At 44.1% G+C, this 25,375-nt stretch overlaps 5 protein-coding genes across 5 annotated transcripts; 2 read left to right on the top strand and 3 right to left on the bottom strand.

Moving 5' to 3' along the window:
* Window positions 1-532: 532 nt before the first annotated feature.
* Window positions 533-2,311, bottom strand: CCR75_003639 (uncharacterized protein). Its single transcript, XM_067961733.1, has 5 exons — window positions 2,045-2,311; window positions 1,908-1,988; window positions 1,206-1,836; window positions 1,040-1,143; window positions 533-971 (listed from the first exon to the last, which is right to left on the bottom strand). The coding sequence occupies exons 1-5, from the start codon at window positions 2,171-2,173 to the stop codon at window positions 837-839; spliced, it is 1,080 nt and encodes a 359-aa protein (XP_067823487.1). The 5' UTR covers window positions 2,174-2,311; the 3' UTR covers window positions 533-836.
* Window positions 2,312-2,384: 73 nt separating this feature from the next.
* CCR75_003640 (uncharacterized protein) lies at window positions 2,385-3,687 on the top strand (the record flags this gene model as incomplete). Its single annotated transcript, XM_067961734.1, is given in 6 exon segments — window positions 2,385-2,438; window positions 2,507-2,692; window positions 2,703-2,771; window positions 2,862-2,986; window positions 2,998-3,445; window positions 3,472-3,687. 6 exon segments carry the CDS (start codon window positions 2,385-2,387, stop codon window positions 3,685-3,687), a joined length of 1,098 nt encoding a protein of 365 aa, XP_067823262.1.
* Window positions 3,688-4,437: 750 nt separating this feature from the next.
* On the top strand, window positions 4,438-5,250 carry CCR75_003641 (uncharacterized protein; the record flags this gene model as incomplete). The annotated part of the gene is made up of 3 exons (XM_067961735.1): window positions 4,438-4,590; window positions 4,675-4,740; window positions 4,806-5,250. 3 exons carry the CDS (start codon window positions 4,438-4,440, stop codon window positions 4,857-4,859), a joined length of 273 nt encoding a protein of 90 aa, XP_067823263.1. The 3' UTR covers window positions 4,860-5,250.
* Window positions 5,251-6,039: 789 nt separating this feature from the next.
* On the bottom strand, window positions 6,040-7,207 carry CCR75_003642 (uncharacterized protein; the record flags this gene model as incomplete). Its single annotated transcript, XM_067961736.1, has 1 exon — window positions 6,040-7,207. The coding sequence occupies exon 1, from the start codon at window positions 7,132-7,134 to the stop codon at window positions 6,040-6,042; it is 1,095 nt and encodes a 364-aa protein (XP_067823264.1). The 5' UTR covers window positions 7,135-7,207.
* Window positions 7,208-21,642: 14,435 nt separating this feature from the next.
* CCR75_003643 (uncharacterized protein) lies at window positions 21,643-22,674 on the bottom strand (the record flags this gene model as incomplete). The annotated part of the gene is made up of 1 exon (XM_067961737.1): window positions 21,643-22,674. The coding sequence occupies one exon, from the start codon at window positions 22,672-22,674 to the stop codon at window positions 21,643-21,645; it is 1,032 nt and encodes a 343-aa protein (XP_067823265.1).
* Window positions 22,675-25,375: the final 2,701 nt, after the last annotated feature.

Here is a 25,375-nt window from a genome sequence, read left to right as displayed (position 1 = left end):
CAACATGTCCATGTTGGATGTAACGTGTGTAGGTCACTGAAAGGACTACGAAGTGTTACCAGGTGTAACGGGGTACCTTTCACTTGTACTAGTAAGTATTAGTTGATCTTACACTGATTACAGTGAAGGTTAGGCACCTCGAAACTTCATGTACACAAGGGTATAGAGGTAGATTTCTAAGTAGCTCAGGGGCTTCAGCTACCAAAGGCAATTCAAAGGATTAAAATTAGGGAAAAGTATGTATAAATATATTTAATACCCTGCGTATTGATCTTCTATCTGATACTGAACTTATTCTATAAATATCTAACTAAGTATGGCGCCATCAGCGCACCGCACAATCGTGTTATATAAAGATTGGCGGAGTTGATTCAGAGTTAAATCAGCCCATTTATAGAGTTAGTGTCTTATTGCAATAATATAACGAATTTGGAAAGATTGGAACTTTTTAAATCAACATTAATAAAGATAATTATTTTGTACTTCTTTTTTGTTTCCTCTCATTGATACTAATATTTGGTATTCCTCTTATAAGAAATAATACTAATATAACGGTTACAGTATCTTTCGATTAAAGATCGGTACGGTGTTATCATAAAAAGGTCCATAGTAAGTTGGTATTTCGCGAGAAATGTTTTACTTAAAATGTCAATTTATGTGAATTGGCAACTTAAGCGTTTTACCATACAAAACGAAAGTCATCAAGCTCTCATCCTGTAAACTGTATTTTCCTAAAAATCATTCAATTAATTCGTCAACGTTTCTTATCTACGAGGAATGAAGCAAATGATGATTTTATCGGGATTGCGAGACGCATGAATTGCGTTTCTCGATGCTCACATGACGATCGTACCAGGGTCCGGGAGGCTGGTGGAAATGGCTTTATGCGGGAGAATAAGGCCGCCATTGATAAACTTCTCATCCTTCACTTGCACATCTTCTCCAACGACAGTCGTTCCCTCGACACGACACTAGAAAAGCAAAACCCGTCTTGAATGTCATGGTATTGTATAACGTCGTATTGATAAAAGCTGCGTACCCATCGGCCAATTGTCGAGCCCCAGCCAATAATACTCGACTGAATCCATGAATTTGCACGCACGGTGACACCACGAAGCAATGTTGTTCGACTCATGCGTACCCCTGTAAAAGTATCCACGATTAGACACGGTATCACGCCAGACCTCTCGATTAAGTTGACGCACCGTCTTCAATCACACATTTTGGTCCAATCACGACATTGGGTCCCAAGAGACATTTATCGCCAATCGTAGCACTTGAATCGACCAGGACGTTTCCAAGAAACGTCGGACCAGTCGAAAGCATCTCGGGGTTCGTGCGTTCGAGGTACTCTAAATGAAGACACATTCCCGCAAGAAAGTCTTTTGGTTGCCCAATGTCCATCCAATACCCTGGTAACACCATGGAATAGAGATTGTGTTCAGCAGCCATTTGAGGGAAAATCTCGTTTTCTATCGAAGTGGGGCGCAATTGGATCCGATCGAGAACATTGGGATGAAAAATATAAATTCCCGCATTAATTTTATTCCCCACGTAGTCACGAGGTTTTTCCACAAATCGCTCGATTTGACCATCATTCTTGGAGAGGACGACACCGTATTTTGACGGTTCATCCACACGCGTAACCAATATCGTACCCTCGGCCCCATGCTGTTGATGGTACTCGAGCAACTCCTGGAGGCGGTATTCGCAGATGACGTCACTATTAAAGACAAAGAATGGATCACCATCGTCTAAGAGATCACGAGCAAGAGCTAAGGGGCCTGCGGTACCCAGTGGCTCAGTCTCGTGGGAGCACGAGATCTTGATGTGGTACTGAATTAAGGCAAAGGTTACGTTGAGACCCCCAGAACGTAATGGTTATTGCATACTTAGTGAGGTGATACCTTTTTCTCCATGGACTCGAGGGCTGCAAGCATTACTTGTGGTTGATAATTAACGGCCAAAATCACCTCTGTCACTCCCACCTAAGTAGACGGCGGTCAGAATAAAAATCGTGACTACATTGACGACAAAAACGCACCGCAACGAGTGCCTCGATCTGATGCATGACAATGGATTTGTTGCAAAACTCAACCAAAGGCTTCGGGCACGACAGTGTAAGCGGTCGTAGCCGCGTGCCGAAGCCCCCTACGAGGATCAGCGCCTTCATTCTTTTCGAGTGTAACTCTTTAAGGGATACATACACGTACGATGTGGTGTACCATACCTCAATTTGCAGTAGCCCTTAAAGATATTTCTATTTTTGTCCGCGAATTTGGAATAAAGAAAAATACAAACTTTTCTGTTAGGCTGAAAAAGGCAATTGCCAATTGACAGTACCCTTGATAATGATTCTTTCAACCTTCTCTTTTTTTCATGTTATGGTGTTACTGTCGCTATTTCACGGATGCCTCCATGATTCAATCGATCATCAAGTAGTTCAGAGTCACCAGGAATACGGACAAAATGACAAAATCACCCTTTTGACGCTCGAATTCGAAAGCTGCCCGAGGAAGATTTGACCACTTTTCAAACATTCGAGTCGACGCCTTTTAGGAATCATTCCCGTCCGGTTCAAATAACGCCTTACTACGACGAAACTGCGTTCCAACTTCTTTCACAAGAGAAGCGCGCGATGCTGTACCGAATCATTCCCGAAGCCATTCGTCGCTTTCAAGCTGCATTACAGGTCATTCCAGTACAAGGGAACTAAGCGCCCAACGAACGTGCAAGGGCCAATGGACGACGTCTCCTCCCATCTACTAAACGTTTGTTGACAACGACATATGTCGGGAAATGCCTATTTCGAATGACCATTTCGGTTCAAACTCGATTTTGCTCTTCGTGTCCAAACGAAGGCTGTGTCGCTGGAAAGTGTGAGTATATGGAAGCTCAGGGCAAAGCGTATACGGCCTTCTTTGCTCTACATTCGAGCCGCATCCACTAGCTATTGTACGAACTGCATACTGGTCTACACATCCTCGTGTCTAAAAGATCAGTTCGATTAATTCACTTTCAGGATGCAAACTTTTGCCCTTCACAGATCAGTGCATCACTGGAAAACTTCCAAGCGCAAGTGTCGACTACAATGCACGAAATGACGCATGCGCTTGGTTTTTCGTCACCATTTTTTTCCTACTCGGATGGAACGCCAAGAACTTCTCGTGATTCTCAAGGACGACCTCCTATCTTTGAGACAGGAACGTGCCCGAATAATTCTACTATTGATTACTATGTCGAACTAAGCACATATACGATTCAAAACTTTCAAGAACGAGGGCATGTTGTGGCTAAAATGGTGACGCCAAAAGTCGCGGCTTTTGTTAAAGCGCACTTTGGATGCCATACACTAGAAGGTGCTGAGATCGAACAGCAAGACAACTCTGGGTGTCTTGGAACTCATTGGGAAGAACGGATCTTTGAATCCGAGTACATGGCTTCCGTCGACAGTTTTCGAAATATTATTAGCGCTTTAACGTTGGCGTTTTCTTAAAGGTTCCGGATGGTATCGTGCCAATACTTTTAGAATGTATTTTGGAGAACAGCGTGGATGTAATTTTGCGAACGGAAAATGTATTTTTCCCGAAACGGGAGATTAAGTGGCATTTGATCACTTTTGTACGGATAACAATGAAGAAAGCTGCTCATTTCGATCAATTTGCACCCTTTCGACAGGCCGAATAATTGCAAAGATTATCAGTATTTTACCAATCCGACAAAAGGGGTGATATGTATAGTTTGCCGACTTTTGTCCAATGAACGTTGGATACGCTGCTGGAGACTGTAGTAACCCGAGTAACCTCTTGTTATGTTCTGGGCGAATCCTACTGTCCGAATTGCAAATATACCGAAATACAGACTTGAGCTCTTGGATTGTCGATTCACGTCGACAGACTGGCTGCTATGCGGTGCTATTATAACGGCACCGGTTATAAGACCAAAAGTACCGTTGAATATTCATTTCCACGGAGCAATTTCGTTGGCGCAATTGATGTCAATTGAACGAGAAAAAGCTAAATGCTATCCATTCCAGGTATACTGAATTCCTCACTTGTCCCTAACGACTTCTTTCGAAAATATCGGGGTAATTGCGAATACGCGTATCAAAAATGCAGCAGATGCGTTGCGCGGCCAGTTATCTCAGTTACAGCATCTAGTGGGGCTGATTGCTAGTACTTCGATCGCAACCCTTACTTTGTATCAAGTATAGAAACAATAGCATGAAGTAGTTCTTGCTTATAGCAAAGCAGCTTTACTTTTAATAATATTCATTGCAAGTAATTATGACAAGCAAAATACAAAGATTATATCAAGCCACAGGAGCGCATTTGGTTCGTCATGATTCGGCTTTGTTATGAAGCGGCAATTTGTGTTATCATCTGGAATTTAAGTACATTTTTCTTGATGTAAATTACATCACTTAACTTTCCAATCATGCTAAACAAGAGGAAGGAGGTATTGCGACTGTACCGGACGATTATACGAACCACGCGGATGTTCCCGCACCGAAATGAGCAAGGTCAGCTTTGGTCAAGCGTTTTGCACAAGAACGCGCGAATGGAGATCGAGCAGAACCGCTACGAGACGGTAAGTGTTTATTTCTTCATCTCTCCTATGGAGCGTAAACGTTTAAAATTAAATCGAAGCTGATTCACAATATTTGTACTTAAGGACGCTGAGACTATCTCCAAACGCATTATTTTTGGGTGGCAGTGTGTCCAAGAAGTGCAGCAAAAGGTAAAAACATGAAAAATGGACGAGCAAATTTTAAGCAAAAACCTTAATATTTAGTATGTCCTTAGATAATTAATAAACAGACGAACGTCGCCTCGACATCAGCAAATGACAAAAAGTAAGTGACTTTTAAGCCAGCTTTAGAAAGAAAAGCTCTGTGAAAATTTCTGAAACAAACACTTTATCAAGAAATTCATTTCCGGATATAAAATGATTCTTCTTACTCAACACAAAGTACAGCACAAAGAGCACGTCATATGTAAAGGAAGTTGAAGGTTGCCTGAATGTGCATCTAAGACCGACTGTTTATCCGGACGCGGTACTTGTTTGAGAGAGTATCCTTTTACACCAAATGCAGGAATGTACAAGAGATGCGACCTTGTAATGGCGTAAATATCGCCAGTTCTTGGGCATATTAGATATTAAAAAATAACTCAGATCGTAGCAGATTTTGATATAGTGAATTACAGTAGTTCCTGTAAAGTTAATATGGATTATAGTGTTTAATACAAATCTTTATTAAAAATCAGTCTCTGCATTTATACATGCAGCGACAATGGTAGACACTTTAAATATATTTGTGAAAGCATACTCGAATGTATTGAAATAATTCTTGAAATCGGTAAGACAATTTCAAGAAAGTATCGCTAGAAGCTATTATTGTAGCATTCGACAGACAAAATTTATTTCTGTTGCTTTTGGATGATTCACAATTAGGTTCTTCTGATCGTGTCGAGCTTTGAACTCGAATCTCGATACGTTTTAAAGCGATTACGCGAGGGAATTATACTTCCTCTTAAGCTTTTGAAGTTTTTTTTTTTTTTTTTAAAGCTAGATGAAGCACTATCCTTGCTACTTCTTCCCATCGACATGCTTCCTTGTAGCATTCGTCTTTATATGTTGCTTTGGTTGTGCTATTCATTCTTAACACTATTCCTGTTTCCTTGCTCACTTGCGTCTCCAAGTCCTTGAAAAATTACTGTCAAGACTTAAATAATTTCTTTGCGTCGTGAAAACAAAAACAAAAACTGTACTATCGTATTGTATTGGAACTCACACAGCTAGACTAGAGACTTGAAAACACTTAAGGACAGAGACTTGGGCTACTTGCAAATTTAAAAGCCCGACCCATAGTGTCCCTTGATTCAATTCGGTACTTAATTTAACTTCAGCCTTCTCAGCTGAATTTCTCTATAATGTCACAATTGTACATTGAAAATTAAAAGTTGCTTCCAATGGCAACTCTTTCGTACTTAATCGAATCCACAGACGTTGCAAGCAACAAAAAGTGCTAGACGCCAATCAAGTGGCCGCAACCCGACCTTTGCAGAACCGAATCTTGTTAGGAAATTCGACCGGAACTGCTCGCAGCGTCGGCGCCTTCGGTAATGGTCGTTCAAGTACAAACAACGCGGTTGGCACTTGGAGCGCTGGGCGCGATGCGGTGGCGGTCACATGATTGGACGAAAATGATGTCTCGGACCGCATTGGGACACTAGGTGGGATATGTACGAGTGTAAACAACGTGGCCCCACTTTCGCGCCGCTTACCTTGCGTAAATAATACTTGTTTCGGAAGTTGTGCACCAAATTCCGGGACAGCATCTTCTTCGTATAGAAACGCATCGTTTTCGATGTTCTCGTACTTTAGAAACAGCTCTTTGCTCTTTTGAAACTTTATAGCCTCTTTGCTAGAATACTTGTTCGCAGAGGGGTACTGGAGACTACTGTAGTGCTCGTCCTTGTACAGGAGATGCAACGTACGATATGGTGGCAAAGGATTTTGCTTCTTGGGTCCATGTAAATCGTCGCTAGCGACGCGAAGACGACGCGTTGGACCGGCATGGACTACAATATGAATATTAAAGAGCTTTGCAGCGGCGTACAATTCAAGACGGCCGCCCTGCTTTCCATCGTGACGCATCTGGGCACAATACTCCTGTACCGTCGTATTGTGTACGAACAATTGGAACAGATGGTGGTCGTTCTCAATAATGGCCACTAGTCTTCGTCGTATGTCCTGATGAAAGAGCTCATTTGAATAAAGTTGGTCGCTTATGGCCCGAAATAAACTGTTGCCATCGTGGACAGTCGGCACAACGGCCCACCCTAAAGCCGCATAATGTTCCTCAACGTGCGCATTGCTCGTCCATCGGACCTCGCTGTCGCAAGAGCTGCTCGTGACTCGAAGAGCGCGGCGACGGGATGCCAAGTCCTCCGTGATCTTTCGATGTTCATTAGTCTCGGGTCCCGCCATAGAACTCGTAGATTTGTCGCCATCGGTCCTAAGACTCGAGCGAAACCACGAGCGTACCCCATTCTGTTTAATAGTTTTTTTAACATGCAATCGATGGCAAAAGGGTGAGCTTAATTTGCCATGTCTGTGTGGTGCCGTCATGGTCGAGCTAGTACACTGGTAGATCTCAAATGGATGAACTGTCCCTATATGCGTGTGGAGTGGTAGAGGGTAGAGACGCCGTCCACCTGGCCCGTGCAATAAATTGACCTTCCATCGGACGCTCATTTGGTGCAAAGCCCGCACAATAGCACAATTTTAGACATTTCTTCGAATTTCGATTTAGTGCGTGGGATAAAGTCGTGGCCAAGTATTTTTCGATAAAAAGTATCAGAAACGTTCTGACGCGAGCACGACTTTTCAGCCTTTCGCTCTCTTTTCAGTTCTCGCGTACCAAAATCAATTCCACCTGCTACCTTGTTCATTCGAAGAATTTTAAGAGTTTGTCACTAAGTTTCCATTTGCTAGCTCGTAGGTCGTCCGACGAATAAGTGGCCGCTACAAATGTGACATGTTATTTTACGTTGCAACAATTACGCAAAATAACAACACACGCTGGCAAAACGATTCGCGAGAATTAGTGGCTGGTTGTATGGGATCCTTTATGGCTTGCACGCTGTCGTAATGTTTCTTGCTGTGGTAGGCCTCGTAGATCAATCGCTGAGATTCATTATGGCTAGCACACTCGATCAGCTCGACCATGCACTTAATAAATCATGGTAAATGACCGCATTCCAGAGCTAATGCATTGAGTTTTTATTTATGCCGTCTTTTTGCATCGGCTTTAGAGCCACAGGCCTCGTCATAAAAATTAGATATTTTCTGTACATACGAATTTCTGCTTAATTCACTGCAAAAGATACGATTTGACCGTATTGAGCAAAAAGTGGCAGCTGTTTCTTTTTGCCGTAGGTTCTATTTTCGTGTTGATGCCGATCTCCATAATTGATCGCCGAGTTGTGGAGTTAAAACGTTAACAATAGTGAAAAAGTGGCTCACCAATAGATACTTACCCTCGCTATCAACACACGGCACTATAAGGTGGTGCAAACGTCAAACATTTGCTCGTATTTTGCCTTCGGCGTGCACAAAGCTAGCCAATGAGCTGGCTAGCATTGCTAGAAATCTAAAAAATATTTGCTTTCAGCTTTTGCCGTGACGCAACATTACTTTCTGCAACTCACAGATGAACGCGAAACGTAGCAAGTGAATTGCTACAACTAATCGTATTGATTTCTTCTTAATCCGCACATTGTGCAAGAATCCGATCGGGCACAAGCAGAGCGTTTCAATTTAAATTTAAATGCCGTTGACGAGTTCGAGTCTGCTCTTGTAAATCTGCTAATCGAAATTATCACCTTAAAAATACTGAAAGGTCTGTCAGATGATATGCATTAACTAATACGCTAAATTCATCGCTTATAGGGAAAATATTTCATGTAAGAGCGCGTAAAATGACTGTGTGTAACTAATATGTTCTCAAATGGGACTATTTCTGGCTGTTCGTAGATATGTAAGCTACCACAGCGGGTGACCCTATGCTTCCAGCTTTATCTTTCTGTGATATATACTTTAAGCTGCGACGAGCTCTCTTTTATGTCTTTACTAGCAGATGACACCGATTCTTGGGGACGACAATTATCGTTTTTTTGTAACTTACTTCTCGCTTATTGCTCGGAATCTCCAACTCCATTACAAACCAGATTTCTCCGGACAAGACGAATAAATCGCACTGTTTTCCTGCTCGATGCCACCACCGCATTCGCTTTCATAGAGATATCATATAATCAATCTATTGACAGTCTCTGTGACAGATGAACTTTAGCATATGCAGAGGTAATCTGTGAGTGAAAAGTCCAGCTTCCGACTTACATTCCAAAAAAAGCACACATTATAGAGTAGCTATGAATAACTCGAAACATCTATTTTTCCTACACACGCTGAAACTATATTTAAGCTCTTAAACTAATTAGCTCATGTATTGCATTCCGCGTCATTTGGATTCGACAAAGTGTGTGCTTAGTAGGAATATCATCTTTATAAAATGAATTACACTTGGAAAAGTTGTATTATATTCTTGTCCTAACTGCAACTGAGAATTTTATAAATTGAGGTTCTGCGAGACAACTTTCACATTCAAGTCACATTATGCAAATCAATGCTCATCATTCAATTAAAATCCATGTCGAGTAGCTTTCAATTGCCATGTCGTGAAATTTACAGGATAAGATATTAATAAAATAAGTAGTTGCTTAAGCTTGTAAATTTATTAGATTAGTTGTCAAGTTATGCCTCATCTAATTAAAACATAAAGCGCACGCAGGGGCGATATTGACATGCGATCCCGTCACATGTATATTCGTCACGTAAATGTTCGTCATCATAAGGGCTTGAAGGCTGTGATCTTGAGCGATATCGCAACAGAAATTAGATTTTACTCGAAATGATGCACATAAGATAAAAGCTGAAGCTTGTTGGCGGCAGGATGACGACGGCGTTGACCGTGTCATCTCTTATCTGTAACGGGGTGTATCGTTACATGAAGTTAACACTTAAAGGTTGTAAATTAATATATTATCTAAAAGGTAAATAATATTTGGAGGATATTACTTTGAATAGCAATCTTCAGAATTCTTAATCATAAATAGGTATAGACCATTTTATCTATTTATTCTGCAGACTAATCAGCTGTAGATCTAAACAAAGAGAGAGACAGATAAGATAAGATAAGATAAGATAAGAATTCAAATTGCATGTTTAGTATTAGTTTAATATTAAGTTAGCATTTACAAGATAGATAGAAGATATGCATAATTATATTATTACGCTTTTCATTACACCTCTTTAAGCTAGTCACGTTAAAGAGAAGTCTTCCTCTGCACGTACTAGTGTGCGTGAAATAACGTAAGGCACCACTCGCAACTAAAGCAGTGCGAAGTGGACTTGTACTGAAGCAGTACAAGTCGTAGTGCCCGTTACATTACCAGTCTCGGCTTTTGAAAGCTGCGCAACTTAAATACCCTGTGCATGACAAGGAGCTATTTTTAATAGAGTATGCTGGTCACCCGTGTGACAGGCAGGTATACTAACCTTAATATATTTCTGACTAGGTAAAAACGGCACTGATTGCCAATCATTCTATTGTGACGTATCTCAGTCGAAAGGGGTTGTCCGTTTCATAAGCATTATTTCCTAATAGAGGAAAAATAGATATTATTTCCTATAAGAATAATAATACAAAATATTTCCTATGAGAGGAAATGAATAAAGAAATACAAATTATTATCTTTATTAAATTTTGACTTAAATCGTTCCAATACTTCCATAATTAATTTTGATGCAATGAGACATTAGCTCTATTGATCGGATAATTTTAGTCTGAATACACCCCGCCAATCGTTATTAAACACGATTGTGAGGTGCGCAAGGAGGCGCCATACTTAGTTACATATTAATATACTAAATTCACTAGTAGACAGAAGATCGTTACGTAGGAAACTAAATACATGAATACAGTTTTACTTTTCCCTAATTCGAATCCTTTGAATTACCTTTGCTAGCTAAAGCCCCTGAGCTACTTAGAAATCTTCCTCTGTACCCTTGAGTACGTGAAGTTTCGAGGTACCTAACCTTCATTGTAATCAGTGTAAGATCAACTAGTACTAACTAGTAGTGAAAGGTGCCCCGTTACACCTGGTAGATCTTCGTAGACCGTTCAACGACCGTCGCACGTTACATCCAACGTGGACATACTGGATGAAGAAGGAGGGAACTTCCATCCCCTCGAGAAGGCTATCACGCCACGGTGAAGTTTTCTTTAGCTCATTTGAGTGACCTTGAGTAAAGAGCGATATAACAAATAGTTCGGTCGAAGGCGAACCAGTCGTTGGTGCCATGCTTTTCCTCGGCGTAGCGGACCGTTTTCTTACAACGATTACGTTTTTTTAACCGTTGTAACTTGAAGAGCGAGGTTTCTCGCTCGCTACATCCAAAGATCCACAGGTTCTGAGCTTCCGTTTTCTTGTCGCCTCAGTGGACGATCTGCTCCCGAGTAGACGAAAGCCTATTTCAGGCTGAAGTCATCCTGATCCGCTACTATAGAGATCGCTTGGTGGAGCGACCCTAGTTTTAGCCGGAACAAGCGAGTCTTAACAGGTATGTCTGCAACACCTTTATTAAACACAATTACCTGTATTTATTCATCAATTGGACGACTAACGATACAAGTGACCAGGTATCGTGTATGTGGGGATAATTGTGAATGTCACGCTTGTCCTGCTTTAAATCCAGGTTCTCAGCTCGAGCCCTAAATTGGGCTCGTGGTGGCTCAAATGTTTGTCTAAGCCGAGACTTAAAGTCCTCATACGACCCAAAGACTAATAGGTCGTGAAGCTTGAGCCCCAAGGCCCAAGATTTAGCACGTCCGGCTAAGAAGGACCTGCACAATTTTACTTCTGTCGCATTGTCACTGATGTGGCGAGCTTCTATGGTTTCGTCTAACTCGACGAACCATTTCAAAGGGAGTCGCCTTTGAGTGCCTTAATCTTTGAGATTTCTATCTTTAAGCTTTCGGGTCGACGCGAAAACGTCGGCCGATTAGCAGCATTTACATGCTGCTGTCTAAACAATTCCATTCGTTGAGCACCATGTTCTATTAACACCTCCGCGTGTTGGAAGCCTTCCTGGCGAAGCAAGGCTAGTTTCTCTTGGGCCGCGTCGAGTTCGTGTTGTATGATTTCGGCTATGGCCGCATGCTGTTCATCTCTTCACAGAGTGTAAGTGTAGTGCCCCACGGCCAGTGCCTAAAAAAACTATGAGCGAAAAGTCGGACCTCTCGCTAGTAACAGCGGATGACGCGGATCCGACGCTGTTACGAAATTGAAACGGCGAGGCGGATCGTCAAAAAACGGTCTCGGGGTTAGTAGGTGCGGAGCGCCCTACTGATCTAGCAACAATAAAATAATTTGAAGGGATGAAAATCGATATAAAGTCGGTAAATATAATAAAGAGTTATCGGATCAATTCATCAGATGATCCATTAAGCGCAGAAGGTCCTTATCTTCTGCGTAGACTTTCTTTATGTCATCAAACAAGGCAGATGACAGAACGCTTGAAATGATTGTGGCAACAGTGGGATTATTTTCACTGTTGGAATGCGCAGCCGGCTCGAAATCGGGTTGGCGTGATATCGCACCAGGGACGACATTGAGTCGTCCTGTTTATATTCTACGGAGAAATTAATCTCTGCGAAGAAGAATAGTCATCTCGACATTCGTTGCGAGAGGTGTGGAGTGCTTATGGCCGTGCGTAATGGCGCATTGTCCGTTTATGCGATGAGCGGTCCATCTCCGAGGAAATAGACCCTTAACTTAGCCAGTGCGTATTTTATTGCATGGAGTTCATTGTCATGCACTGAGTAATTGCGTTCATTTGGTTGCAGCTGACGCGATTGGTAACAGACGACGCGGTCCGCGCCGTCTGAATCGTATTGCATTAACGCACAGCAGATTGCGAAATCGCTGGCGTCATAGACCTCATGGAATGGTCTGTCCTGATCTGCAATCGCCAAGATGGGTGGTTGCATCAAGCTTTGCTTAATTTCTTTAAAGAAACGCTGACAATCAGCGTTCCATACCCATTTCTCGTCTTTTTTTAAGAGATGAGAGAGATGAACTGTCATCTAGGCATAATTGCGGGAGTACTTTTGCAAGTACGTCGCTAATCCAAGGAACTTTCTAGGTCTCTTGACATTAACTCGAACTGGCCAGTCGGTAAATGCCTTGATCTTTTCGGTATCAGGGCGCACGCCGTGTTTACCAACGATGCACCCAAGAAGTGGTATTTCGCTTGCAGCGAATATCCACTTCTTGAGATTTGCGTTCAACTTATGCTTTCGCATAAGTGTAAGATCCTGACGAACGTAAGTTTTAAGAACTTTCCACGTTCGTCTTACCGTCCATGGCCCGGCTATGGACGAATACATCGTCAAAAAAACTCGGTGCGAATTCCCGCTCCAGTCTCAACAGATTTGTTAAACATCTGTTGAATGTTGAAGGGGCGTTACTAAGCCCCTGAGGCATCACTAGCCATTCACAGAGCACCCCACTGGGACTGCTCACTGCTGTGTACGGGATGTCCCGTTCACGCATAAGGATTTCATAGAATCCATACATCAGATCAATAGACGAAAAGATCGTACTCTTAGACATACCATCTATGATTACGTCTTTTCTAGGTATCGGCGTTTGAGCCGGTACTGTTGCAGCATTCAGTTTGTTGAATGCGTGCACTATCCGCCACCCTCATGTATTTTGCATCCAGAAGTAACAGCTTCTGTCCTAGTAGTTGTGGCCTTTCGCACACAGAAGGTCGGAGAGCTATGTGGGGGGTTGACTCCCTTACATGGCCCGCTTTTACACGATCGGTAAAAAAATTATCTATCGCAAGTACTTGTTCACGAGTCAGTGGGCACTGCTTCATGGCACAGTACTTTGAGCCCGTTTTGAGCTCCATCTCATGTCGAGTGCCTTTATCCTTCGGCAACTCGCATGGAACTGCTTCAGGGAATACATCCCTGAATTCTATTAAATCTTCGTATAGAGGATTTCCCTTGAGTGACTTCCAAGATTGAGTAGTGTATCTTTCAATCCGAGTCTTGACATCGAGGACACTTTCATCCATCGATGATCTGCTGAGAGCCCGTTCGTTCTCTGCAAAAATTACCGCTGATAGAATATTGTATTCGTCCTCTGTGACGAGTTCGCAGATCAGCTTGATTTTCCCACAATGCAGATCTCTCAAGAACCGCTTGGATCTAGGGTTATTCATTGAGTTCTCTCTGAAGTTAACTTCAGAGACGCATAAAGATCAAGGGTATATGCGCCCACTCTTGATCCGTCATTAACCAAGAAATTCAATGTCTCGGTTTCTTCCTGGAATTTTTCCACAGGCTGCCGAGGGATTAAGCCCTCGGGATCTTGAAGTTTAGTAACTTCTATTATTTGAGGAGATTCCTCCTCAAGTACGTGGGGACCTCTTCCCTCAACGTCTTCCGATTGTGATTGCGCTATCACACTCGGGCCCTCTCAGTCGACTCTATACTCGACCTAGGATCATCGTGTTGTCATTTTGGACAACCGGTATCTTCCTTGAATGTCGCCCGCTAGGCGTACATCCATGTCTCAATCCAGTCGACTTATTCGAGTGATGGACCCTCGGCGCTGCCTGTGCATTCGCACAGCCGCCGGCAGCTGACGCAACAGAGTCCTTAGTAATGACACTGTGATCTTGTGCAGTCGTACTAACGACCTTACCACAAGTGAGGCTATCGCACTCACTCGTAGTACATCCACACGCTTGTGGACGCTCTAAGACGTTCATCAGATGACCATCTGATGAACATTTGGCAGGCATCTCTACGGATCGATGCTGCCAGCTGATCCTTGGCTCATATTCTCTGAGCCAAGGTAGACCTAGGATGACATCAAAATTGTCATCCAAATCCAGTACGATGAAATCATCATCGTACTGTAAATTTGTTATTGTGTAGTGAACTGTTACTACGCGTTTCATTACTGTTATCGATGCACCTGTCGCTAGACGCACGGTACTAGGCTTGCGATTGCATTTCTGCAATCGCTTATTGTTCGAAAAACGACGATTGTTGCTTTCGACATAAGAGAGGTCCATAGGTTCTGGACCTCCCAGTTCGTGTCGTCTTGGAGGACGATATAATGACGAACTAGCTTGAGCCTGTCTCAAGCTAAAGTCCTCCTGTTCCGCAACGGACATTGCTTCTTCAAGTGTATCCAGTTCCAAGCGGAACAGGTGGGTCTTTACGGGACCATCTGTAAGACCTTGCATGAACACCGTAATCAACGTGTGTTCATGAACTGGATTCTTCGTGATACAACTCGCTAAGAGTCGTATGTGCTGGGCATAAGCGTGAACATCACGCTTGCCTTGCTTGAGTTTCAAAAGCTCTGATCGAGCTCCGAACTCAGCCCTTGGCGGTTCAAACGTCTGTTTGAGCCGGCCTTTTTAAGTCTCTAGCGACCTAAATACATATGGGTCGCGCAACTTAAGGCCCAATGCCCAAGTTTTGGCACGACCTGCCAAATTTGACTGAGCAAATGCGACTTGCATTTTCGTCAACGATGTGACGAGCCCTGATGGCATCGTCCAACTCGACGAAGCATCTTAAGAGAAAGTTTCCTTCGACTTCCCTATCCTTAGAGATGTCAATCTTTAAGGTTTCGGGACGACGCGTGAGCGTCATCCCAGGTACAGGGGTCTGTACCTGTTGTAACCTCCACAGTTCTGCCTGTTGAGAGCCTTGCTGATTCAGCAAGGTTACCTTCTCCTTCGTCTCGTCAAGTTCATGTTGTATGAACTTGGCGATGGCTGAGTGGAGGGCATCTCTGTAAAAACCGGACAGCACGGCCAAGGTGGCATTTTCCCTTACGGTCGAACTCATTCGTTCGACCGCACTCCTTTCTGTGTCACTTAGAAAGGAGTAGCTATCAAGTGAAACGTGATGCGTATTTCCATTATCATCTAACATGTCTATGTTAGATGATGGAACTGTGGTTTTTAGACGGACTACGAAGTGCTACCAGGTGTAACGGGGCACTACTGACTTGTACTGCTTCAGTACAAGTCCACTTTGCACTGCCTCAGTGCGAGTGGTGCCTCACATCACTTCACGTACACCAATACCGTGCAGAGGAAGGCTCTCTGTAATAAAGTTGCTTTTAAGAGGGACAATTAAAACTGTATCAATATAATTAAATTTTCTTGTCTATCGACTCAATACTAACTTAGTTATAAACTTATACAAAACATGTAAGTCTTATCTGTCTTTCTCTTTGCGCGCGTCCACCGCTGACTGGACCGCGGAGAAACTAGATATATTGGTCTATATCTACCAATAGATAAGCTTATAGAATACTACCATGTCAAATTATATTCTCCAAATACTATCTTCCTTTTAGATAATTTTTTAATTAACAACCTTTTACTGTTAATTTCATGTAGCGATACACCCCGTAACAAGCAAGGTATCGAAAAATTAGCATCAACACCAACTGCAACCGCAACCACAACCGCAACTGCAATGCAACCGCAACCACAACCACGTCAACGAAACTGTCGAGTTTGCAATTCGGAATCTCATGACTAACAAAATTGCCCTGATAGAATCCGAAATTGTAGAAGTTGGTAGTGGGGTTGCAGTAGTTGTTACAGAGGGGGTTGAACTAAAAGTGATATATATCAAGCATTAACCTTCCTCGTTCGTTAATACCTACACATGCATACGAAACGGACTGCAACTATACCGTCTATAATTCACGTCTATCCCGCTCCGTCACACCAGTCAGGACGTCAAGTCTGTTAGACAATCAGGTACGGTTGTTACTTACCGTGTGACAGGGTATTGCCCTTGACCTTCACGACCTGCTAAAAACAATAGCTTCTAACACTCCTCCTCAACCGTATCCGGAGGGTTGTTAAAATTGAACATCGCGTGTAGATCTTCCATCCTTAATGCGGCCAGTGCCTTGGTCAGGAGATCAGCAACCATCTCTTCTGACTTGATAAAGCGTGGCTCAACCTCGTTTGCTTGAGCGTAGTGGCAGATGAATTTGAACCGAATATCCACAAGCTTTGTACTTGATGAGCTCTTCTCGGTCTTCAACAAGTTGATCGCGGCTTGATAATCCATCCCGGCTTGACGATCTTAATGTTTAGTTCGCCTTGCAGTTCCTTCAACCCCAACAGCTCACGACCAGCGTAAGATGCCGCGATGAAATCAGCTTCCATAGTGCTCAGCGACACACCCGTCTGCTTCTTGCACGCCCATGACACGACAGCACCATCCATCGTGAGAACGTATCGCGAGACCGACTTGCGGTCCGACTTGTCCGCGGCAAAATCTTCATCACTTCAGCTATAAATCTTGATTGGGTCGTCCATACCTTGTGAATTGTTGATGCAAAACTTCAACCTCTTTGTCTATTTCAGGTATCTTGTGACTCGTTTCGCCGTTCTCCAATCCTTGGTTGTCGGCTTGTGAGTCTGTCGAGTCGCCCGGTGTACCGCGAAACAAATGTCCGGTATGAAGCAACGCGCGATCCAGAATAAACTTCCGACGAGTGAATGGAAAGCCTTGACACTTGCATCTCCAGCCTTGGCGGTCGGCTTCAGTGACTTCGGGTTCGTCTCATCGACGTCATTGCATTCGTCTCCTATTGGTGATCGAACCCCGTTAGCTGTAGGCAGTCCATGTTCCTTCAGCAGTGAATCGATGGCTACCTCTTTGGTCTAACGCGTAGCCTTCGTTATCGCCCAGCTTGACCCTCAGTCCGAGGAACATGGTCATAATGCTAAGGTCCTTGATCTCGAAAGACGCTATGTCCTTGAAAAATTGTCCGACGACATCATTCGACGTTCCAGTCACCAGCAAATCGTCGACGTAAACACCGACGACCGTTACATCTGTGCCGCTTCGGTTGACGTATAGACACATGTCCGTCGTGCATTGTCTGAAGTTCAACTCAGTCAACTTCGAGTGCAGTAGCTTGCTTTATAATCTTCCTGCTTGTTTCAAACCGTACAACGATTTCTTGAGCAAAAGCGCGAGTTGTTTTGTCCCGTCCGCTCCATGATGGTCGAAGGTGTCGTTATCAACTTGCATACCGCTTGGAATTTGATGTAGATATGGAGGTCCTTTTCTTGATTAGCCTTGACGTATGCGTTCGGCACATCGCCGTGCCGGGCCGGTACGTTCCATATGCGTGGGAGGACTTGACTGTCCCGAGTTCCATAACTGCGGCAAATGTTAAGGTGTAGTCGACTTCAAACAACTGCTTGTTCCCGCACGCAACAAAACTGGCCTTGTATCGTTCGAGTTCCCGTCGGCGTCGATCTTTGTCTTGAAGACTCATTTGTTGTGTAGTATGTGGGCGTTGTCTGGTGGAACAACAACCGCCCACACACCGTTTTCCTCCAGTGCATCCAGCTCATCCTTGATGGCCACCGCCCATTTGTCCTTGCTGTCGCTCCGTACGGCCTCGCCATAGCTCCTTGGGTCTCGAACAATGTTGACCATGTCGACATTCTTGTGTGTGTCAGTTTCATCACTTGATGTGTCTCCATCAATACGACGTGACCGTGTCATATGCGGATCACGAGTCCATCCCGATGATCTTGCCCTTGATTTTCTCGTGCCATCTTGGTTACCGAGCTCATCCTGACCTTCGATACTATGTAACGTTTTGGACACGTTTCTCCCTTGTACGTTATCCAGTGTCTCAATATTTCTCACGTGTTGGCTCACCACCACGACATGTTTCATCGGTATGAAACCCGACATCCTTTCATCTCGTCGTTCTTGCCGATGATGATCCCCTAATTTCTTCGAGGACCTAACGACTTGTTCGAGGTCGTTCGGTGAACGGTGCATGGAGATTCGAAAATTAATGTCATTTTAGACGGGTGCATTCTTGGTTAATATCTCAATAGGTGAGATGCCACCTTCGTTTGCCTTATTAGGGCTTCGATTTAGGATGTATGCTGTATATTCTGCAGCATCACCCCAAAACGTCAAGGGTAACCCACTTGCAAACACCATGCTTCGCACCATGTTCATGATGGTGCGATGCATGCGTTCAGCTTTACCATTGCTGATATGATTTTCACGCTCGCTTACCTGACGAGAGACACGGGCTTCCTTGCAAAAAAACGTCCAGAGGCCTGTACTCACCTCCACCGTCTGCACGTAGAACGTGTATAAGGTAATTAAGTCGTTCTTGGCATGGTTTGTAATGTCTTCGACAACCGTCATGATCGCTTATCTTGGTGACCCAAATCGACGGAGATCATCGGTCGTAACTCCATTGAAAGCTTCAACGAACAGCACACTCTTGATGCGATCAACATCCATGATAGGTGTCCCGCCAGAATGTGACACCATGACACGCCTCCCTTCTCGGTATTCAAGGACGCATCCTTTCGACTCGAGTTTCCCAAATGATATGATGTTACACTTCAAATAGGAGGCGTATTAACCATCGAGAAGACGAATGGTCTTAGTAAATACAAGTGCTTTGACCCGGATCATGACGCTTCCTTGTTTGGTGATCCGAAGTGGTTCACTATCCGACGCTGCGGTAAAACATTCGGTGTTACAGTCCACCGCATCTTCCAGCAAGCTCAAGTCATTAACCAGATGACGACCTGAGCCGCTGTCCAACAACCAGTGACTAGGTGAAATCGTCCGATGTCCTGGAAGTGTCCAAGACAAAATTCGCATCTTGTTTCTTCTTGGTACCTTTTGGGCAATTCATCTTGAGGTGACCGGTGCTGCCACACATGTAACACTGCCTGGGTCGTTGCGGGTCATGTTGTTTCTTAAACCGTTCGGTCCTCTCGGGTTGGTTGTTCGGTTCGACGATATTAACAACATCTCGACCGAAATGCTTTACGCGAACTTCAAGTTCCGTTGACTGAGCAAATTGGGAGAGCTCTTCAGCTTGACGAAGGTTGTCGATCCTGTTTAAATTCAGGCGGGACATCATGGTCGTGCGCATAGTCGGATCGGCATAATGTACGATGTTGTCCAACACGAGGTTGTCCGCACCTCCACACGCATCGCTTACATCGGTCAGGTACAGAAAATGTTCCGCCCAGCTACGTTGAGACGACTTGGCTGAAGTAAACAGCTTCATGCTCTGGGCAGATGTTATCTTGGTGTTGAAGGTCTGGAGTAACCTTTGCATTGCATGCTCCAAGGTCGGACTCTCAGACCACCAAGTTTCCACCTGCCGCCGATAGTATTTCTGCGCCGTACCAGCGAGGTGTTGGACGAAGACATCGGTGTCGGCCGAGGACATCAACCTTGATGTCCTCAGGCCATGCGAACCCGCAGGCGCGTTCCGAAAAGGCAACCTGTCAGGCAAATTCTTTCCCCCATTCAATGAAATCACTATTAAGTCCGAGTTGGAGTTTGTTGCCGTTGCAAGACCAGCTTCCTTTCACGTCCATCCGGTACACCCTGATGTACCTGCCCAGGTTGTGTAACACCGGACCCGGCATCTGCATACCCGGGTATGCTCCCGCGGGCATGGCATGCCCATGAATTCCAGGCTCAAGTCCCTGAGCCATTCTATGGCTGACATTGGCCTTGGCCGGCGCGTCGACCATGTGATCCCCGGCCAAAGCCGGTCGTCGGGCACTAAATAGGTGGCCGGCGAGACGTTCGGTGAACGTTTAGATGGCAGGGTACGCTCCAAAGCCTGGAGTGTCAAACCGGCACCTGAACCCAGAGCCGAACCAAAAACACTCGACTCGGCAGATTCCTTGCATTGGCCACCGACTTGTCCGTGTTGGGAGGATTCCATTCTACCCATACGCTCCGACAAATCGCCAAGCACGGCGAGCATCTTGTCCGGTGCTTCCGCGGGCACTGCCGGCTTTTCTTCCAGTTGGTGGTCTTCGGTCGTTCCTCGACCTTCGACCATCACAGCGGGTGAGGCTCCTGGAGCTGCGCCGCCGACGCGATCCGTTGGGCTCATAACCTGTAGAAGTTGGTAGTAGTGTTGCAGTAGTTGTTACAGAGGAGGTAGAAGCAAAAGTGATATAAATCAAGCATTAACCTTCCTCGTCCGTGAATACCTACACATGCATACGAAACGGACTGCAACTTTACCGTCTATAGTTCACGTCTGTACCGCTCCATCACGCCTGTCAGGATGTCAAGTCTGTTAGACAATCAGGTACGATTGTTACCTACCGTGTGACAGGGTATTGCCCTTGACCTTCACGACCTGTTGAAAACAATAGCTTCTAACAGTAATCAACCCACATCAACACAACGACGGACGTGAGCACGCACAGCACGCTCAGCATCTTCCATCGACGACAATGGTCGGTTGTTGAAAGCTTCCCAAGACGCGTCAGGGTCAGCAGTGGCAGCAGCGGCATTAACAAGGTTTGCGTCATTCATTATGATATTTGGGTGATCTCTTTTGGATCAACACACCGATTCAGACGACCCACGTAAGAAAGACGGGCGCGTCTTCATATACGGCGGGAGAGTGACCCAATAATTTAGGTCTCTAACCTCCTCGACCACCGTAACGGACCATATAGAGCAAGATTAGGTCGCGCGGGAATCCTTAGTGAATATTATATTTCCAAAAAATAGATGGTAATATTGATGGACTAGATTAGTAAAACCTAAACATCCTTTTGAGTTTACAAATTAATAATTGCAATAGATTTGCTTCAGTCGTCTCTTCTCCAATACCTTTTTGTCTGCTTTTGAACCTCGTCAGCTTTATCTTCATAATCCCAAGTTATTAACAGAGCATCTTGTAGTATTGTTTTTTATGGACTTCAATGTATACTACTATACAGTTGCCGAACGGGGCGGACGAAATTGTAAATGAAATGATAATCGTACCATTTTAATAATTAAGCTAAAGTCGAAGAAAAAACGCCGTCTCAACGTTGTTTGCATTCGTCTTCCAGTGCAGTCTTTCAAATGTTTGCTTCTTATCGCAGTCAGATAGAAAACTGGCATTTTTCCAGTACCTCTCCGACTTGCTCTTAGCAACTTTTAAGTGCTTCGAGCCACATAGACGCATCGGCTTCGTGGTCTGCAAATACGTACAGTGCCTTGTGGTTCTCAAGGCGAATACAAAGGCCATTTGCGCGTCCATTCCAGCGCACTGCCGAAAGCACCACAAAAGTTTTTTCCGCTTCAAGTGGGTACGAACTTCGCAACGTCTGATTCCGTCGAATACTCAAGTGTCCATTTGTATACACCATAAACCGCTTTCGCCAACTATAGAGTAACCCTCCCCGCATGTACAAGTACCCTTGCATATCACAATGAAGGCCACTTTCGTCATCGTCGGAAATGCTTAATTCGTTTATTGTCGTGTGTCGAATACAAGACCCCTCGTAGGATCGTTGGGAAACATCACTGACCATAGTTCCTCGAAGTGATATTGGTCCCATCATTTCACTACGTACATAAGGCGCATCGTCCAGTACTTTTCGCCACTGCTCCCGCGATTCTTGATCACCTGCTTGGACATACAGTACGCGTCCACTTGAGCTCGTAATTTGAAGTCCATAAACTGTCAGACTCGATAATTCGACCTTGGCAACGCGTAACCCGCCCCGTATGGGTAAATCAAGGCATTGTGTCCCACCTCCTAATACGTCCGATGCAATGACACAGCATTGGGCATAATACGTGAGCGCAACCCCATTAAGTAGAAAAAAACGTTTTTTCCACGTCTTAAATGAATGCCCTCGTTTCCATAGCCATCCGTAAAACACTGCGCCTTTTAACTCCTGCGTATGGTAATTCATCATCGTTAGACGATCGGGGAGCGTATTCGACGCATGAAACGCTGCGAGAGACGACGAAGACGACCGGGTTTGAGAGAGTGGGGACTGAGCAAGCTTGCGCTTGCTCACGCTAAAGCGAGGGTGGCACGTGTGCATACTCGGATGCTCGTCCGGATTAACAGGCGAGACGTTGTCGCCCAAGATGGGGAACTCGGAAGTGTCTACAAAGCCTTTAAGAAACGATTCACCAACGACGACAGTGCTTTCGCTACGGGCCATCATGGGATGCGATAGGCGAAACAAGGCCTATAGGAGATCTGCAACAAGGTACGTTCGGTTCGCAAAGAAGATTGTGACGACTTTTTTGGTCCAAACACGGGAAGTAGGGGAAAAAAGAAGACTGATCGGGGAATGAAGCCGCGAATTTAACCAGCTGGTTAAAGTACGACTGAAGACGAGTCTTCTGCGAAAACTGCGCAAAGAAAGCAATTTGTGATTTTTGTGGCAACGTGGGTCTATTAAAAGTCGTGCACTTTTAGCCAACGGCTGCAAATTTGTGAATTTGTTACTAGCGGGCTTAAAAGTGACAATTCGTGCGAATCGTTGCAGCAGTAACTTCATTTACCTTGCTCAATGCACGTTACCATACGGTTTTGCCATAAGAGACAGCGACGAAAAGCAGACGTGCCATGGAGTAGCAAAACAGCAAAAAAAACGACACTTTTCATGGCAGCCGAATGGGCGCTCGAGACTTACTTCAATGGTCTGTTTGTGTTTAATCGATTCTGCGACAATAGTGGTCTCGTAAGGCAATTTAAGTGTTTTGTTGCCATTCCAAGTCCAGTATGCAACTTGTAGGCGGCAACATCACCCACATAGAAAAGTATACGACTCGCAAAAAAAGATTGATTACGCAATTGACGGAAATTAACTAGTAAGGCAACGATTAGGCCTCTCTGTTGCCGTAATAGCGGCTTCATTTAACAAATGGGAGCTTTTACCTACTACACAAAAGATGCTCCCTTCTTCGTCATGAGGCTTCTATGTGTATCGTTGTCGCATCGAGTGACGAAATAAAACGGACCTGGAACCCTTTTTAGCATCCAACAGACTATTGGCCTTTATTCTCGTGATAGCGGAGTACGGACTACATTTTACATCATTCATACCGAAGCGTGGGACCAGTTTCAGACATCCTTCGCCTGAGCCATCCGGCATTAATGTTTGCATCTCTTTTTCCTGCGCACTTAATCGGTTAGAAATTTCTATGAAGTATATGAACCCTACCTTCTACGGTATGGAGCTGCGTGATATTTTTGCCACGGGCATTAGGTAAGGCTCGTTACATCATAAAATCTTGTTTTGCGCACGCCGGTCACGGACTGCACTTGTAGGAAGACGTCCAAGTCGTTTTGTATTGAGCTTACGGTTTTGCTCTATGTACGTGACCCCGTCTTGACTTCGTTTTTCTGGATTATTTGGCTGGACCGATATCGTTATCTCGTTGGTAATGTCTTTATTTTTGGCAGTATTAATTTTGCTTTGTTGAATATATTCTTCATCAATTAAGTAAAAAAATCAGATTGAGACGCTACTAGACTTCGACGGCCTTCGTTCTTTTGTTTATGTAATCATATTTACGTTTTGTAATTTGTCACTTGCATTGTCTTAATTGACCTTCAAACAGGTACCTTCAAACAGGTAAAAGCTGCCCGTAGAGTGATTATAAATAAAATGAAAAAATTGGATTCTTTTGGACCATGAGCTTTCAGATCTTTTTGTTGCGTGTGCCATATTTTTTCCTATATATTTATTTACGAATACCTAACCAAAAAGACCAAGGTAAATAGCCAGTTTGACGCCAGAAACAGAAGTCGGGAAGCAATTTTTAAATTCGGCGTTAATTCGTCGTTTTTATCGCTTTATTTAGTGTTTTCTTAGGTCAAGCCATTTTGCCATTTTTGACTTGAATGCATTAAATTTTATGTCAAATTTTCTAAGTCAATATCAATAAAAAAATCTTTATTATAAGTTCTCGAGTGAAATACCTTTGACTTTGCAGCTTGTAGGCGCCCTAATTTACATGTCTGTCGTCAGATGCAGCACCGTGAGACGGTCTCTGCCCGCAATGACTGTTGAAACCCAAGCTGATGTTTCACTAATGTCATTTTTGATTATCATAATAGCGTCAAGCAACTGCGGCAGTTCCTTTGAATGATCTACTTAGCCTCAAAGGATTTGCTAGCTAGTCAGGAAATATTTAAATTAATGTTACTTCCCTTCATCTAATTGTGTGAGATATCCTGTGGCTCCGCCTGCTATGTCAAGTTTGTTGATATCGGCCCTGGGGAGGGGCATAAGGTGCAAATAGATAATTAAGAAGGGACATCGGTCGCGCAGATTAATACTCCGGGGGATGAAGCGGGCTAAAGTTGCCCAAATGTAATACAGTCCCCGTTAAGTACACTTGGTGTAAAGGGGTTGGTCAAATCACTTAAATAATGCAATTAGACCCACCACTCGGGTGTGGTTCACATTTGTGACCAACCCTTGTGTATGTGATGCACATAGTTGCATTCATATTAGGAGGAATGACGCCTAGCTTCATCCGTTTCGCCAGGTATTTAGAAAGATAGATTACCGTTATGTTATCTAGCCAATAATAAGTAAAACTCGCAAAACATCTCTTAGTGTTATCTACAGAGATGTCAATTTCAATTGGTAAAAATAGGTATTTGTAATTGAATATAAATCTGTCTGAAAACTACTTTTACTTAGTAAGTGCACACATGGAGCAGGATTACCGCTCCCGTGACGACACTTTACTAGAGTACTTAGTGCGTTGGGTGAGGTCGCTAAGGCGCCCACCACAACTCCTCACTGCACGCAAGAGAAGCCTGTCTAACCGCTTCCTCGCTGTGTCAGAGTGTGTGTCAAAGTCGAGCGTAGCCGCATTAAGACGTGCCCGCTTACACTTGAT

The sequence above is a fragment of the Bremia lactucae genome, linkage group LG8 (assembly GCF_004359215.1).
Source record: "Bremia lactucae strain SF5 linkage group LG8, whole genome shotgun sequence".
NCBI lineage: Eukaryota > Oomycota > Peronosporomycetes > Peronosporales > Peronosporaceae > Bremia > Bremia lactucae.
Note: the sequence above shows the minus strand (reverse complement) of the source record. Positions and strands in the feature narration are given on the sequence as shown.